Source organism: Mustela nivalis (assembly GCF_964662115.1).
Source record: "Mustela nivalis genome assembly, chromosome: 14".
Taxonomy (NCBI): domain Eukaryota; kingdom Metazoa; phylum Chordata; class Mammalia; order Carnivora; family Mustelidae; genus Mustela; species Mustela nivalis.
Window position 1 is genome coordinate 762,442 of NC_139033.1, and position 16,885 is coordinate 779,326.

Consider the following 16,885-nt stretch of genomic DNA (forward strand, 5'->3'; position numbering starts at 1 on the left):
CAGCCAAAGAGTTCTGGGGAGGGTCTCCCCTCCTAGCCCTTGGCTGTGAAACTTACTCTTTGTGAGGAATCCACACTAAGACTCCCTTTCTTGGCTCAATCCTATATAGGCAGTCTGAGTCCCCGTGAGCCAAGGCACTCCCTGAAAAGAAGGGCCGTCTCCTAGGGCCCTACTTCTCTGTGCCTCTGTTTCCAGCACATGGTGACCGTGCATGCACTTCATCTCCAGTTTCAAACTGTTTCAATTCTGTCTTTATAAGCACAGCTTTCCTATAAGGTAGAGTTTTCACACAATAGGGTGGTTCTTCTTGTCATCAGAATAGATCTCCCTGCTCAAGGACTACTCAAAATACAAATTCCTCATCAACCCTCTTCTGCAGTGATTTCAAAACCACAGGATAATCTGTAGAGTCCTTGATGGCCTATAAAATCACCACATCCCATGGTCTTACAGGCAAAGCTACCACAAGGACTCGCTGTGTATCGGCACTTTAGAAGTGTTAATCCACTCAAATGACTAATTGTGGGTGAAGAGTTTTTATTCCCATTTTACAGACTGGCAAACTGAGACCATAGGAGAAGAGGGCCTTGCTTGGGGTTTCTGGGGTTAGGAATACCTATGCCGGGATTATAATCAGGGTCTCTGGACCCCATGCTCTGTCTCTTGGTTGGAGCCTTCCCTGAAGAGAGCCCCAGAGTGCTGTATTAGGGTAATGCACAGATAATGAATGTGAAAATCGCCCTGCACAGAGGGCCAAGGACTTACCTCTGGACCAGCTGCACGATGCTCTGAGTGTTCATGAAGAATACCTCCCGTTCAGCCTTCCGCTGCAGGGTGGCTGCATGGCTGTCTAGGATGGTGGCTATCTGGATGGGGACACAGGACAGGCCTAGCCACTCATAACCACACTATCTGGTCACCATGCAGGAGTCACCAGGACGACCACCCAAGGCTCATTCAAAATCTGAAAATTTCAGCTCCAAAGCCCTCTCTGGCCACCTGGAAATAGCTGTCCATCCCTTTCAACACAGTGTTTGACGAATCTGAGCTTAGAATGACGACAGTCCCACAAAGACTCATGCATTATTCTTCTCCACAAATAGGAATGGGCTGGGGGAAGGAAGGGAGTCTGCAACCCCAGGCAAAATGAAGCGGGCTGGGGGGGGGGGTCTTGTTTTTATAACTAGATTTAGTGTTGTGAAGCATACTGTTTTGTAAAAATACAAAGTATTTTTAATGAAAAACCTGTGCCAACAACAAATTCCTAAAAGGTCCAAATAGGTACTTTTCTTAACCGGGGTTCTTCAGAATTTTAATTTACATACCATAGTATTCCCCTTATCCATTCATTCATTTTTTAAGTAGGCTCTACGTCCATTGTGGGACTCAAATTCATGACCCCAAGATCAAGAGCTATAAGATCTGGGGCACCTGAGTGGCTCCATCGTTAAGGGTCTGACTTCAGCTCAGGTCATGATCTCAGGGTCCTGGGATCGGGCCCTGTATCAGGCTCTTTGCTCGGCAGGAAGCCTGCTTCTCCCTCTCCCACTTCCCCTGCTTGTGTTCCCTCTCTTGCTGTCTCTCTCTCTCTCTGTCAAGTAAGTAATTAAAATCTTAAAAAAAAAAAAAAAAAGAGCTATAAGATTTACTGACTGAGCCACCCAGACACCCCTGCCGTTACAGTATACAATAAATTGAGTGTTTTTCAGTATAGTTGTGCAACCATTTACCACTATCCATTTTTTTAAAGCTTATTTTAAATTTTGAATTGTCTCACTCTCGTAAGTTTTTGTTTTTATTTGATAGAGAGAGGGAGTTCACAAGTAGACAGAGAGGCAGGCAGAGAGAGGGGAGAAAGCAGGCTCCCTGCTGAGCAGAGAGCCAGATGCGGGGCTCGATCCAGGACCCTGAGACCATGACCCAAGCCTAAGGCAAAGGCTTAACCCACTGAGCCACCCAGGCGCCCCTACCACTATCCATTTTTTTTTTTTTTAAGATTTTATTTATTTATTTGACAGAGAGAGAAATCACAAGTAGACGGAGAGGCAGGCAGAGAGAGAGAGAGGGAAGCAGGCTCCCTGCTGAGCAGAGAGCCCGATGCGGGACTCGATCCCAGGACCCTGAGATCATGACCTGAGCTGAAGGCAGCGGCTTAACCCACTGAGCCACCCAGGTGCCCCCCACTATCCATTTTGAGAGCATTTTCATCACCCCAGAAAAAAACCTGATAACCAGTCAGAGCTACTTCCGAGCCCTCTCCCCCAGCCCCTGGCAACCACTAATCCACGTTCTGTCTCCATGGATTTGCCTCTTCCAGACACTTCGTGTACACGGAACCATGCAACACGTGGTCTTTTATGACTGGCTTCTTCCGCTTAGTACGTTTTCAGGGTACGTCTATGTTGCAGTACAAATCTACATTAGATTCTTTTTTATGATGGAACAACATTCCAAGTTCTAGAGTGGTTGACCTCCAGGAATGACCTGATCTATGCTGACCAGCAGATCTATGCTGACCTGCAGCTCCGCAAATCACAACCACGTGGGCGGGGGCACCATGATGGTATGCGGCCCTTCCAACCAGACAGAGGGCAGAAGAAAACTGACAGAGGAGGCTCTTCCAAATGCAAATTACCTTGAAAATGCTTGATAAAGCAACATTCCCTCCTCCACAAAAAAAAGCACAAAATCAGGCCAACATAGAATTCTTAGAGATACTTCATACTACTCTGGAATGCTTTCCATTATTTAAAATTATTCTACATACATAGGGCTCCAAGATGATCACCTTACAGACACTGGAGGAAGAAAATCAAAGCTACAGACTAGCAAGAGAAACCAAACTCCCTCTGCTTCAGCCAGAGTGCGTTGGGGGAAATGTTCCCTGAATTTGTACCAACTGCTAATTCCTATCCTGAACCCGAATTTTACGGAATAAGGCCCGATAACTGTATTCATCTTAATGACTTTGGGGAATATGCTGGGGTTCGGTAGTGAAGGGCTCAAAAGGAAATGCTCCCTGGGCGCCATCTTCGGTGCTCGATCAGAGGCCATGGCGGCCGGAAATGGAGTTCCCAGGGTGGCACCTGCGGGCACCCCAGTGAGGCTGGGGGTGGGGAGATACGCACCTGCTGGCTGGGGAACTGGCACAGCACTGAGGTGATGTTGCTGGCATACTGAGCCATCACCCTGCGAACAGACTTCTCCACGGGGGTGGGGATGCGGCCAGACACGCTGGTCATGATTTCCTGCAGTTCCAAGAGCGGCAGTGATGGGTGCCGGAGGGTCATCATGAGCTTCTGCACCCACTCCTTCAGCTGAAGCAGGGACCAGAGCATTAGCTGGAGGCCCTGTCGGGGGCATGGGCACTGCCATGCTCCACAGGGCACCCAACACACTCAACCTGTCCAGACCCATTACACAAGGAGCCAAACATCTACACCTGGCGGCCTGTGGAACAGTCCTGAGTGGAACGGCCCCCTGACTCCAAGGGGAATGCCCAATCTCCCCCACACCCACTTCCCTCAAATGCATCCAGACAGCTGGCATAGTGTGGGAACAGAACAGGAGGCCATGTGAAGAGCTAACGTTTGTGGACACTTTCCACTCTAAAACATTTATTTGTATGTTCTTTAACTTACTTCACTAAAGACCTCAGATCTCATGGCATAAACCCTCTTGGCTCTTCATACAGACCAGCACACGTGTGTAGAATACACACCTGTCCCTTGCGCGTGACTTACCTTTGTGCTAAAAATAGGCTCTGGCAGACAGTAGCCACTCATGACGTTGGTCAGGTTTTCCAGGACATTGTGGAAAACCTGGTGCAGTTTCTCTCCCATGATGGGTAGAGTTTGCTGGGAAGGGAGCTTTCCTGTGAATGGCTTGGCCTGAGGAGACACAAGAAGAACCAGAGGTCAAGGACACCTGCCTCTTGAGAGAGACGAGAGAAACGGAGGAGCAAGGCAGATCTACCAGTACAGTGCACAATCTAATTAGGATGATGCCTGAGGGAAAAAGAACAAAACCGCCCAAAAGAACATTTATTGGAAAGTCAAAATTGCTAAAATCACACTTCATGTGGGTTTCCCAAACCTCCTCCATTGCGAATGCCATAGTCTATTGTTATTCACTCCTAGTGATTTTGAGGAAGTAAGATCCTTTTGATTTGCTCTGCTTTCTTTCTTTTTTTTTTTTTTAAAGATTTTATTTATTTATTTGACAGAGAGAGATCACAAGTAGGCAGAGAGACAGGCAGAGAGAGAGGAGGAAGCAGACTCCCCGCTGAGCAGAGAGCCCAATGCAGGGCTCGATCCCAGGACCCTGAGATCATGACCTGAGCCGAAGGCAGCGGCTTAACCCACTGAGCCACCCAGGCGCCCCTGATTTGCTCTGCTTTCTAATCAAAATTATTTCCCTTGTTTTCCTTATTTATTTTAGGTCTTTACTGAATCCCAAAGATAAACAACTAGCAGGATGGAAATTTATGAAATTCTCATGCAAAGGTCCTAGCTTTTTGTAAATCATAAGCATTTGTCCTTAGAGAACAACAACAAGCCCACCCTCAAGGGGCAACCTTGACACCAGGAGCCTGTTTATTTATTTATTCATTCTACAAATGTCCACCAAACACCTACTATGTGCAGCCCTGGGGCCCAGGAGCTTTAGGATGAGCTACTCTGCTAGCCCAGAACTCTCAGCTCCCTGTCCCCTCCCCTGTCCCAACCCTGTGGGCTCATCCTGTCTTTCCTTCGAGATGAACTTGGAGGGTCTCCTTCTCTACAATCTGGTGCTGGCTTCTCCTGCTGGGCACCCACAGCGGGGGCCAAGAGCAGCCCCCTTACTGCACTTACGGTGCCAAAGGACAATCTTGTAACATGAACCCCCAGGGGCTGGTGGCTGGGCCCTGCCTCCTGAACCTGGCATGGGAAATGGCTGCTGAAAGGAATCACATGCAGGCACACACACCTTTCTGGTGATCTGAAAAGGCTCAGTCTACTTCTGACTTTGGGAACCCACTACCAAGAATAATGAAAAAAATGAGAAGGAAACTGACAGAATATTCTGGAAAAAAAGAGGCGATCTGGTTCCTTTCTAAATGCTTCCCGCCCTGGGCACAAGTGCTAACTATTACAGAAAAAAAAACCACAATATAGGCACGAATGAGTAGCTACCTCTTCATGCCTTGCTTAAGAGGGTGTAAACATTCATTTATTCAGCAAGACCTGCTTTCTTCTGAGGACCCTGTATGCCCCACACACTGTGCTAGGCACCAAGAATACAGCGATGAACAAGAAAGTAGTCCTTGACCTCAGAACTCCCAGTTTCATGGGAAAGCTTAACAATTAATTATAAGAATCTAAATTGGAGATTGCCCTGGAGCTTGACTTCAGGGCCATACATATCACTGATACTCTGGTACCCCCCACCGCTGGTTCCAAGGACAGGCTACTGCCCCCACAGCACCCAAACCCCTATAACTACGTGCCTGCCCCGTTTTAGACACTGGGCATCCAGCAGGGGCGAGAAAGACAAAACACACTGGTCTCTTCCTGCTTCCCATTTAGCGAATGCCCAAAATTATACCGAAGGGACAATCAGTGAGACACCTCATCTGTCTCATCACAAATGACAGTACCAGGGAGAGAATGGTAGCAGGGCAGGAGGCTGCGACTGCAAGGTCAGGTGTGTGTGTGTGTGCCATTTTGTAAAGGGTGGTCATAAAAGGGGCCTAAGGGGAGGAGGCATCTCTACATGATACGCTAACCTGAATGGGTTCCTGGATTTGGGCAAAAACTACAGGAATCATACAGTCATGTTCACTGCAGCATGATTCCCAACAGCATTCCCAAAGACAGAAGCAACCTCCATGTCCATCGACGGATGACCGGATAAACGAAATATGCATTATATAAACCATGCAGTGTTACTCAGCCTTAAAAGGGAATGAGGTATGGACACTTGCTACATCATGGATGAGCCTAGAGGACATTGTTCTAAGTGAAACAAGCCAGCCACAGAAAGACAAATGTTGTACGATTTCATGAATATGAGGTTCCTCGTGTAAGTATGATTCATAGAGACAATAAGAGCAACTGCCAGGGGCTGGGGGTGGGAGGAACGGGGAGGTAGTGGTTAATGGGTGTAAGAGTTTCAGTCTGAAAGGCAGAGAAGGTTCTAGGGGCGCCTGGGTCGCTCAGTGGGTTAAGCCTCTGCCTTTGGCTCAGGTCACGATCCCAGGGTCTGGGATAGAGCCCCACACTGGGCTCTCTGCTCGGCCGGGAGCCTGCTTCCCCCCACCCCCCACCCTGCGGCCCGCCTTTCTGGCTACTTGTGATCTCTCTCTCTGTCAAATAAATAAATAAAATCTTTAAAAAAAATACATTTAAAAGCAGAGAAGGTTCTAGAAACGGGTGGCGGTATTGGTCACCCAAGAGTGTGAATGCACTTAATGGCACCGAACTGCACTTCCAAAGGGTTCAAATGCTGAATTTCGCATTGTTTCTCTTACCATTTAAACATGACCACTAAGGAGATCTGCATAATGTATGGACATCAGTGAGTAATAACATATCAATATTGCTTCATTCATTATAACAGTATTACCTACACCTTGTAATTATATGCTAATAATTCCATATTACAGTATGCAACCTGAGTTTTACTCTGGGTAGGCTGGTGAGCTGCAGGTGTGAGGGGTGTGAGCAAAGGGTAGGCGGGCTTCTGTACCCATCACACTGGCTTCTGAGGGCTCACAGAGGCAGGACAAGAGCTGGGAGCATTCAGCCAGCTCCACTCCCAGAACTGGCAAAACAGTGAGCACTCCTGAGCCAGCCGGGGCGGCTGCGCTGGGGTGCAGCATACCGGGTGCACTTTGGAAGGGTCGTCGAGGTCCAGCCTGGCCACCACACAGCCTGCTTCCAGCGTGGCCCCTGGGCGCTCAATGTATTTGATCCGGCCACTCTCCTGCACATTCAGGGTCATGATCATCTTCATTACCTGTTATGCAGGAAGGAGAAATAAGATGAGCCCACCCGGATTGGCTTGTGTGTGTAACAGCACCAGAGTCACCAGAACTAGGACTCTGGAGCAGCCGGTGCTTAGTCATTTAAACAGAATGACTCCTGGGCAGAGTTCAAATGTAAAGGACGGAGGGAACTTGCATTTGCCAGAAGCCTGCTGTGTGCCAGGCTCAGTGCTGCTCGTGAATGATCTCCATCTGCAAAGCCAACGAGGGAGGCAGGTTATTTATTGTACCCAATGTACAGACATGGAAACTGATCTGTATTTGTAAAGTCAAGCCTCTCTCTTAGAAATACTGTTAAATCATATATGGGGGTGCTTAAGACACACATTCCTAAAACATGGTACATTTTGTGACCTGCTCTTTTTTAAAAGGCAGTGAGAAAACCCTCTGGGGAACCTCTGGTGAAATAAGAATGTGCTCCCTCTAGAGTTGCCAGCCCCTTTAACTGGCCTCGTAGGGGTCCACGTGCATGGACATGATGCATTTTGTTACCGTGGTGTGGGCTGTAGATACTCAGCATTGTGCTCCTTTTGCTCAGCAGGTCACAGCCTGGGCACCTGTGACAGGCCTGGGCTGGAACCCCAGCACTCACCCATCGCTCTGTGATCTCCAGCAGATGCCTTCCCCTCTCTGAACCTCAGTTTCCCCAACTGTCAAAGGGGGAAGAACGACCTTCTCACCTCATAGTGCTCTTATAAGGGCCGCTCAGGAGGAACCTGGTGCATGGCAGGAGGCCGGCTAGCATGAGCTCCTACTTCCGCCCTATTTTCACTGCCACTGTCATTTTCATTGTTATTGACTTTGGCAGCATAGAATGGAGGCCAGGTGTGAACCCTAGCTCTGGGGGACCTTGCATTCCTTAGCCTGCCTGGGCCCCATTTCTTTGTGTGTGAAATGGGGATCCTATCTGTGCCCATCTGCTGTGATTGCTGGGAAGATGACAGAATTTAATTTATTTACCTATTTAATTACTTAAATAGGTAAAATGCCTAGAGTAGCACCTGCCATGTGGCAAGCACTGTGTTAAGTGTTGCCTTACAGCTTTTTAAATCCCTGCCACAGTTATTATTAATCCGTCCTTCCTCACTCCCACGGAGGTATACACTTTCGAGGTTTTCCCTTTGAATACTGCAGATAATTGGAACTCTCTGAGGAATCGATGGTGGCCCAGAGGAGAGGTGAGGCCAGCTGGCCCAGGGTGCAGGGGTGCAGGTGCAATGCGGAATGGTTCCCCCTTGGGGAGCGGGATGAAGGGGAGGCCTGGCTGCAGCCCCAACCCAAGGGCCGACTCTGTACTCACCTCCATGTCGGCGTAGCTGCTCCCGGCCTCAACATGGCCCCCGTCCTCCACCGTGTACTGTATTAGTTTCCCAGCCGAAGGGGCCCTCAGGACCGTGGGATCGTTCTCCTTCTCAAACACGCAAGTCTTGTTGCCGATGGTAATACGGTAACTGGGAGACAAAAGGGGCGGGTGGGTAGCTGCGGGAAGACCATCAACCCAGTGTGCTCATGTCTGCCTTTTGACAACGTTTTCCCCTTCCTGACGGGCAGCCCAGAGTGTCCCCTTCCCCCCACCATGTGTGGTCTGTGGGATTTCACTCACCCTAATGCTAGCATCTGACATTACCACAAAGATACTGGGAATGAGTGGGATGTGCAAAGGGTATGACCCTTTTCTGGCTGAAAACCAGTTCCTTTTCCCGATACAATTCTAAGAGGCACAGAGAAAGCCACTGATATTCTCCAAGAAATATTTACTGACTTTAGGCTTCACCTTATAACTGAACTGGCCAGAGTATGTCCCAGGAGGTAGGGGGTTGGGGGGGACGTCTATGATAATCTCGAATATTCTTGGCAGACAGAACATGGGTAAAATGAGGTAATATAACAGTACTCTGGTTGGCATGAATCCAGTCTGCCTTCTTTCAAAACTTCGAGGATTGGGAAGGGAGACAATTCTCTAAGTGGAGCTTTCCAGGCACAGGGCCTGTGGTGCAAATCACCCTACCTCCCCACCATCCCCCAACCCTGGCCTGATTCTCCTGGGCTGGAGGGGCAGAGGAAGTCTTGGCTGCCCACTCAGCCCAGCTAACCTACACTTCACTGTACAAGCTTAAGTGTGGTTAAGTGCACCACAAAGGGAGGGGCTCTGGGGGAGAGTTCATGATGCTTCTGTGCTAAGTACTTCCTACACTTATGTATCCTGCATTTCACTTATCCAGGTGCACAGTGATCAGTCCTGCTCCTTCTGCTTGCTTGATGTGTCATGTTCACCAGCAGGCTCCATGAGTCATGACCGTGGTCTTATCCCAAAACCTTGTCCTGTGCCCGTACATCCAGCCCTAACTGGAAGGCTGCCGCTCCTCCAAGGTTGAGCTCAGATGACTGTGGGCGCTGCAGCTCAGACAAGGAGCGGCTGACACGCTGTCATACACCTTGCAGGCCCAGGATTTGGGACTCACGGCCCATTTGGCTCCGGACTCTCCCACATTACCAGAAGCAGGCCTCTTGGGAACCTCCCCAGTACGTCTGCCAGCTTTGAGTTTGTCCAGCCAAGAGACTTTCCTCTCCATGGGCCCCAGAATCTACTGGGGAAGGTATTTTTCTAAGACCCTTGGGCTGCACAGAGCTGGCTTTATATCTTTGAGCCCCATGGGAAAGCGTGGTTCTGCGTTGTGCCCCTCGCCCCGCCCCCTACATACCTGTCAAACTCTTCTTTCATGTAGGTGGTATAGCTGTTACCATTATAGGACAGCAGCAGCCCCCCATCGCTTAGCCGGTGGGCATCGATCTCGATATGACAGTCATTCATGATGAGGATGAACATGGTCAGAGATTGCCGGGCCACCTGTGGGGACAGGCTCAGTGTCCCTGCCTGAATCCAGGAGGCCTGCTTGTCCCTGGGCCCCAGGGCACCGTCTGCCCCACACCCCCACCACCAGGAGCAAGGGCTATGGTCCATGGTGGAGTGTACCCTTGGGGAGCAGCCGATGGGGCCACAGTCAGCGCACCATACCTGTCCCACAGCAGGGCTAGTGGCCACCATCTGTGGGTGCAGCCCAGCCTGGTCATCTCCTGCCAATCACAAGCCCTTCTCATTCCTGCCTCTAGGCATCAGCCCCAAGCAGAGCCCCCAGGAGCAGCAGGGAAGGTGCAGGGGTTGGGGTGGGTCTCACCTTGAATGAGACAGCCCTAGAGACTCCACCAGTGACCAGGACTCTGTCCCCCAAGTCCAGTTCTGCCCAGGGGCACACAAGACTTTTGGGACCCTCAAGAGAGGCCAGGTGGCCAGGCCCTGGCCTCGGCTCTGCATTTCAATCTGACATACTAGCCCTGGATTCATTCTGGGTGCTCTCTCTCAGAAAACAGATAGCCCTAAAAAGCCCTCGACCTCTAAGATACATATGTTGAGAGGAAAGATTCCAAGAAACTGAGGAATGTTTATTGCAACATTATTCATGGTAACAGTAAGACTGAGACACAAACTAGCTATCCCACAGCCTTGCAATGGAATTCTCTGGACCCCCACTGTCAAATAGAGCTAGGCTGGCTATTTACATGTAAATTAATTTAACTTAAATAATATGTAGAATTCAGTTCCTCGGCGCTCAGTAGTCCCCCATGGCCACACTGGAAAGCACAGATACAGCACACTTCCGTTCCTACTGAAAGTTCCATTGGACCGTTGGCTCTAGACACCAAACTGATATTAAGAAAACTGTTTAATAACATGGGAAAACTTCAGGCCATGATAATATCAAAGCAGTAAAACAGTATTTGCACCATGATCTCAACTTTGCAAAGCCAGTGCTGAAACGTTCATGGGGGTTCCCTCAATGTTTTATGCTTTTTTTGAAAATTTAAAATTTTATACAGTAAGCATGTGTCACACTTAAAATCCTGCTGGGGGAACCAGGCCCCTTACATAGTCAGGAAGCATGGACAGGTAAAGAGGAGTTTCAAAGCAGGGCCCCATGGAGAACACACTTGTTTGACTACATCGACCCTAAAAATCCCCAAAGCTGAAAGGGTAATACGTGCTCAGTCATCTTAAAAATAAAGTAACAGAACAAAAAAATTCTGCCTCAAAGTCAGACTTGAATTCTATGTTATCTTCTCCCTCCCAAGGAGGCCTTAGCTTCTTGGGGACACTTGGCCCCCACGGGTCACCCTGACCTGGACCAGGGTCTGATCCTGTGCCCACACATCTCAGATATGGTGATATTCTCTCTGAAATGACCTCAGATGCCCCAGGAAGGGTAACAGGATACTTCTGACAGAGCACAGCAGCACCAAGTAAACTGCCCAGAAGCCCAAGGTAGACCAGAGAGAGATCCGAAAGCCATACGTTGACCTTTGGTGCAGACACACAGGACAGAGCTGGCCTCACGGCCCCTGGAAATGGAGCCACACACTATGCCGGCTCAGCAAAGGTCCTGCTCATGCTTGGTACCGAACTGGATACTGTGCCCCCAAATTCATGTCCTTCCGGGTACCTGGGCATGTGACTTTATTTGGAAATAGTGTCTTTGCACATGGAGTTAGTTAGATGAGGTCATCCTAGAGGAGGGCGGGTTCTAAATCCTGTATGAATGGTGTTCTTCAGAGCAGAGACACACAGAGGAAGACAATGTACACACACACACACACCCACCCACAGAGAAAAGGCAGCCATATGAAGCCAGAGGCATATCTTGGAGTGACGTTCTACCAGCCACGGAACACCAAGGTCAGCCCCACAACCACCAGGAGCTAGGAAAGCATGAAACAGATTGTCTCCTGGAGACTTCACAGGGCCCAGCTGACACCTTAATTTTAGACTCTGGCCTCCAGACTCAGAACACACTTCTGTTGCCTGAAGCCACTGGCTCATGGTTCCCTGTTACCTCAGCCCCAGAACCCAAATACACAGTCTCCTGTACACCGTGTGTACTGCACAAGGCTGCACATGCCCAAACCCTAAATGCTTAGGTTTCAAGGGCACGGGATTGCCTGGGAGTCCCAGCACCCAACAGGAGCAAGTCCACTCCAGAAAGAAAAACTCCCATTAGCCTCCAAAATGCTGGAGACATCCAAGAAACCCAGGGCCTTCACCTTGAGGATGTACTTAACACCTCCATAAATTAATTCCACATCCACGATGTTCAACAGAGAAGCTGCAGGAAGGACCTGGCCCCTGAAAGAAAAGAGACGTGCAGTCGGCTGTGGGAATGAACGAGAACACTAGGGCCACCCTCTGGATTTAAACTAATCACCCAGCTCTTTGCCTCGCCTAAACACCAACACATCTGGCTGTATTTAGAAAGCTAAATCTGGGGGCGCCTGGGTGGCTCAGTGGGTTAGGCCACTGCCTTCAGCTCGGGTCATGATCTCAGGGTCCTGAGATCAAGTCCCGCATCGGGCTCTCTGCTCGGCGGGGAGCCTGCTTCCTCCTCTCTCTCTGCCTGCCTCTCTGCCTACTTGTGATCTCTCTCTGTCAAATAAATAAATAAAATCTTTAAAAAAAAAAAAAAGAAAGAAAGCTAAATCCTATGGAAAGGCAAGGAATGTGACACTGCTCAGAACTTAAGGGAACAGCACTTGCTGAAGGGTGAGAAATTTCAAAACAGCTTTCCAGGAAGCAAAATCCTTAATGCTCGTTCTGGGAAAAAATTCCCAATGTGGGAAGGAAGGAGACACAAGCATTGCTACTCTATTACTCTGCACAAGCATGACAACCCGCTCTAACATCTCTTGCCTTTCTAAAGTTGTTTTGGTAGCTTTATTTGCCTATCACAGTGTCTCTAGGGGTGATTTCTGCCTCTACCCCAGGACATTTGGCTATGTCTGGAGACATATTTGATTATGGTGACTCCTGGTGGAAAGATGGGGGACTCCTACTAACTTCCCACAGTGCACAGGAGAGCCCCCACAATAAAACAGTCAGTCAAAAATGTCAAGGGTGCTGGGGCTGAGAAACACTGGCCCATCCTCATGGTGAGCCCAAACTTCCATGCTGGTCCACTTCACTAGCCACACCCAACTCAGGTGAGGGTCTGGAAGGAACATTTGCAGAGGTGACCTATCACCTGCTTTGCTTCTCAATTCATCTCCTCTTTGAACTCAAGTGCTATGAAGTACCTTACACAAGTCAGCATGACTAAGACTACAGCCATTTGCCTGGGGCTGGTCCCCTTGAGACCCCCCCCCCCCACCAGCGGCCTCCTCTCCTGCAGCCTTGATTTACAGGAGAGGAATTTCAGAGGCAAGTAGATTCCTTTCAGAGGCAGGATTCCCTAATTGCCTGCTGCCTAATTCTCTGCCTTACTTGCCGCTAACACACATCCCATGGAGAAGAGGGTGAATTACCCCTGCACCCTACCTTTCCAGCGAGTGTAAGAAATCCGTCATGCAAGTTCTGAACATCGAGTCGGCCACGTTCAAGGCCCCGCACACCACACCGAGCATGATATCTGGTTTCTCAGCCTAGAAGAGACTCCGCCCTTCAGTGTCAGTGGTGACCAAGCCCACGGGGAGCCAGGAAGTGGGGCGGGGGTGGGGGGCCTCCGTGACCCTGAGGGGAGAACAGGGCAGCTCCCCACCTGCACTTTCTCAGCAATGAGGTAATCCAACCAGCCAGTGTCGATGTCATTGTTCTGGTAGCGCTCAGTCTCCAGCAGGTTAATGAGATACTCCACGGTGGTCCTGAAGTCGCCCCGGATGGACAGTTCCTTCAAAGCCACCACCATGTTCCTTGAGAGGAAAGGCACATGGATCGTTTTCCAAATTAACATACGTGTCGGCAGAGCTCCTGCCTGGTTCTCGGAGAGCCCGGAAGAGCACAGTTGAGAGAGGGGCCTGAGTCCAGCAGCCCAGGTGTCCATCTTGGCTCCAGCATTTACTGGTCAAGCAATCTTGGGCAAGTAACTTAATCACTCTGGGCCTCAGTTTCCTCATCTGGAAAATGAGGAAATAACCCTGACTTCACACAGGTGCTGGGAGAATTAAAATGAGACAATCCATATAAAGCACATAGTCTCCGATAAATAAGGTCAGCCGTTATGAACATGATGAATGGCTGTGATTATGATTCTTATTAACCATAGCCGGTTGCTCTGCCTCCCTGCAGCTGGACCTCTTTAAATCCCCATGTCCCAGAGCAGGTGCTACCCCCCGACCCCCCTGAGCAGTCCACACAGCTGCTCTGCAGGGTATGCACGAGGTGTGTCTAACGGAAGACCAACGCTGTTACCCCACACAGGGTATGGCAGTCACCTGTCTGCATGTGCTCGGTTGGTCACCACCTCCCATTTCCCAGAGGGATGGCCTCTCCCCAAAGAGGGCTCCAGCCCGAAGGGCTGAAGCCCCGAATCCCTAGGAAATCATAGGGAGACTGTACCAGAGAAAGAAGAGGCACTAGAGCAATTCTCCTCCTGGGAGAGGACAGCTTTTATACCTGTCATGGCATTCCCATGTGCATTCAGTAGGCGTGGCAAAGGGGTAAGAACAACCCCAATTCAGGGCCAGGGAAAGAAAGATGCACTGAGGTCAAATGAACTCATCAGTAGTCAGAGGAAAGTCAGGTGCGGGCCCGGAGTCTGCAGGTAAGCATCAAGCCGTTGGGCTCAAGAGTGACCAACTTGTTCCAGTTTGCTCAGGACGTGCCCAGTTTTAGCAGTGAGAAATTCCAAATCCTGGGAAGCCCTCAGTCCTGGGGAAGGGGACACAGCTGGTCCCCCTATTAGACCATATTAGCGGCCCCTCGGTGGCTCAGCTGGTTACGCGGCCAACAAGATTTCTGCCCAGGTCATGATCTCAGGGTCATGAGAGCCCCTGCTTTAGGCTCTGTGCTCAGTGGGGAGTCTGCTTAAGGTTCTCTCTCTTCCTCTCCCCCTGCTCCTCCTCACTAGTGCTCTCTCTCTCAAAGAAACAACAACAGAATTTTTCCCTCTGAATTCTTAAGTCTATAGCCCTATGGCCAGCATAGGACAAGCCACAGGCTGTTTCCATCAGAGATCAGAATGGGCCAGACTGACTGGCCTCCCTCCCCTTTCCATTTTTCACTCAGCCTGATTAAAACTGATTGCATGAAGCCCACTCATCAAAATCACCAAAATCAATTTAAATCACGACTAAGTGCCCTGGGCTAGATAGATTTCAATGCTTTTTTATTATGTTTTAAGTTTTTTTTATAATTAAAATTTTTCTTTCCTTTTTTTTTTTTTTTTTTTTTTACAGAGAAAGGGAGATAGTGAGTGAGTGAGGGGGCTAGGGGAGGGAAAATCCTAAACAGGCTCCATGCTCAGCAAGGTACCCTACGTGGGGCTTGATCTCACCACCCTGAGATCATGAACTGAGCCAAAATCAAGAAAGACACTTAACCAACTGAGCCAGCCAGGTGTCCCTAAAGATTTTATTTTAGAGTCAGCTCTACACCCAATGTGGGGTTTGAACTTACAATGCCGAAATCAAGAGTTTTGTGCTGTACCCACTGAGCCAGCCAGGAGCCCCAATTATAATGCTTTTTAAACAAAACATCCACAAAGCCTTTGGGGATTTTTCACTCTAAACACGAGAACGTTTAAACACAAGAATGTTTAATTACAAAGTGAGCTGGGTTTTGCGTTTCTGCGCTCAGGGCAAGGCAGGAGAAACAGGAGATGTGGGTGTTTTGGGATTCAGGAACCCCTTTGTCAATGTGGGTTTCTCCAGGACCTACTTATAAGGTTTAAATTTAAAGAAGTAGCCCCACACCCCTTTTTCTTAAAAAGCTCTAGTACTTGGCACCTTTTAAATTTTGGAATCCCCTTTTGGAATCTCTCCCAAGTGCGATCCATAATGACCTCAAGACCAAATGACCTTGGTGAACTCGTGAGCAGATTTGACCTCACGGATCTCAGATACAGGAAGAGGGGAGACTTCGCCCTTGGACTTCAGCAAAGGTCTGCTCTGTGATTCACTCCTTTACCTCCTAAAGTATTACTGTTTCTGAAGCCCCAGGCTTTTAGCTTCTGCAAGGAAGGAGGGAAAAGAGGAGGGGTGCAGGGAGATACTAACGAAATGGCCTCTTCCCGGTTCTCTCCCCAGGAGAAGCAGTGCCCGAACTGGGAGTCAGCAAATTCGTGTAAGCCGCCAGCAGCCGCCACGCTGAAATAACCCCAGACGTTCCTGTTGCTCCGGAAATTCAGTTCCTGAACCGTTCCAGAGCTTGGCTTAAACCCCTGGAGTGAGGAAAGCAAAAGCAAAATGGGAAGGAGGGGGTCATCACTCCAGATATATTTGCATCAGAATTAAATCCTAGACAAACCCAGAACCTCCACCACAACCCACAGCTTAGTGTGATCAATAGAACGTTGATCTCTCTCACTAGCGGTGTGGGTGTACCCATGTCAAGATGTTCATGCATAAATGTAATTTTTACTTTAAAAAAATCTCTGATTCTCTCTCACTGTCTCTGTCTCTAATAAATAAAATCTTTTAAAAAGTGGGGGGCATCTGAGTGGCTCATTCAGTTAAGCTGCTGCCTTTGGCCCAGGTCATGATCCCAGGGTCTAGAGACCGAGCCCCACACGGTCTCCTTGCTCAGCAGGGAGCCTGCTTCACCTTCTCCTCCCCACTCGTGCTCTCTCTTAGCTCTGTCTTTCTCTCTCAAAGAATTAAATAAAATCTTAAAAAAAAAAAACAAACTATGAAAATAATCATGTTGGGATGGGGGAGAAGGTACAGGCACAATAGGGGAAACGCTGTTCACTGATGGAACTGAGTGAAAGTTCATTCTGGTTTTATAAACTTGACATTGTCAGTAATGAAAAGTTTAAATGAAAGAGAAGAAGGGTTGGATTTTGAATTCCAGGATTATGAAAATGTGATGCGAACACA

General features: G+C 49.1%; 1 protein-coding gene across 5 annotated transcripts in view; it reads right to left on the bottom strand.

The window, feature by feature from the left end:
- The window catches only part of ACACB (acetyl-CoA carboxylase beta), a 122,772-nt gene that overhangs the window by 49,480 nt on the left and 56,407 nt on the right, over positions 1-16,885 (bottom strand). For all 5 annotated transcript variants that reach the window (XR_014303055.1, XM_082700081.1, XM_082700082.1 and 2 more), the window contains 10 exons: positions 16,064-16,227; positions 13,609-13,759; positions 13,389-13,492; positions 12,122-12,203; positions 9,730-9,875; positions 8,328-8,478; positions 6,865-6,999; positions 3,744-3,890; positions 3,129-3,317; positions 766-866 (listed from right to left, as the gene is read on the bottom strand). Coding sequence is in view for 4 of the 5 variants with exons in the window: in XM_082700081.1 (XP_082556207.1) it covers positions 766-866; positions 3,129-3,317; positions 3,744-3,890; positions 6,865-6,999; positions 8,328-8,478; positions 9,730-9,875; positions 12,122-12,203; positions 13,389-13,492; positions 13,609-13,759; positions 16,064-16,227 (1,370 nt within the window). In the remaining variant the exon portion in view is untranslated. The remainder of the gene's footprint in view (positions 1-765; positions 867-3,128; positions 3,318-3,743; positions 3,891-6,864; positions 7,000-8,327; positions 8,479-9,729; positions 9,876-12,121; positions 12,204-13,388; positions 13,493-13,608; positions 13,760-16,063; positions 16,228-16,885) is intronic.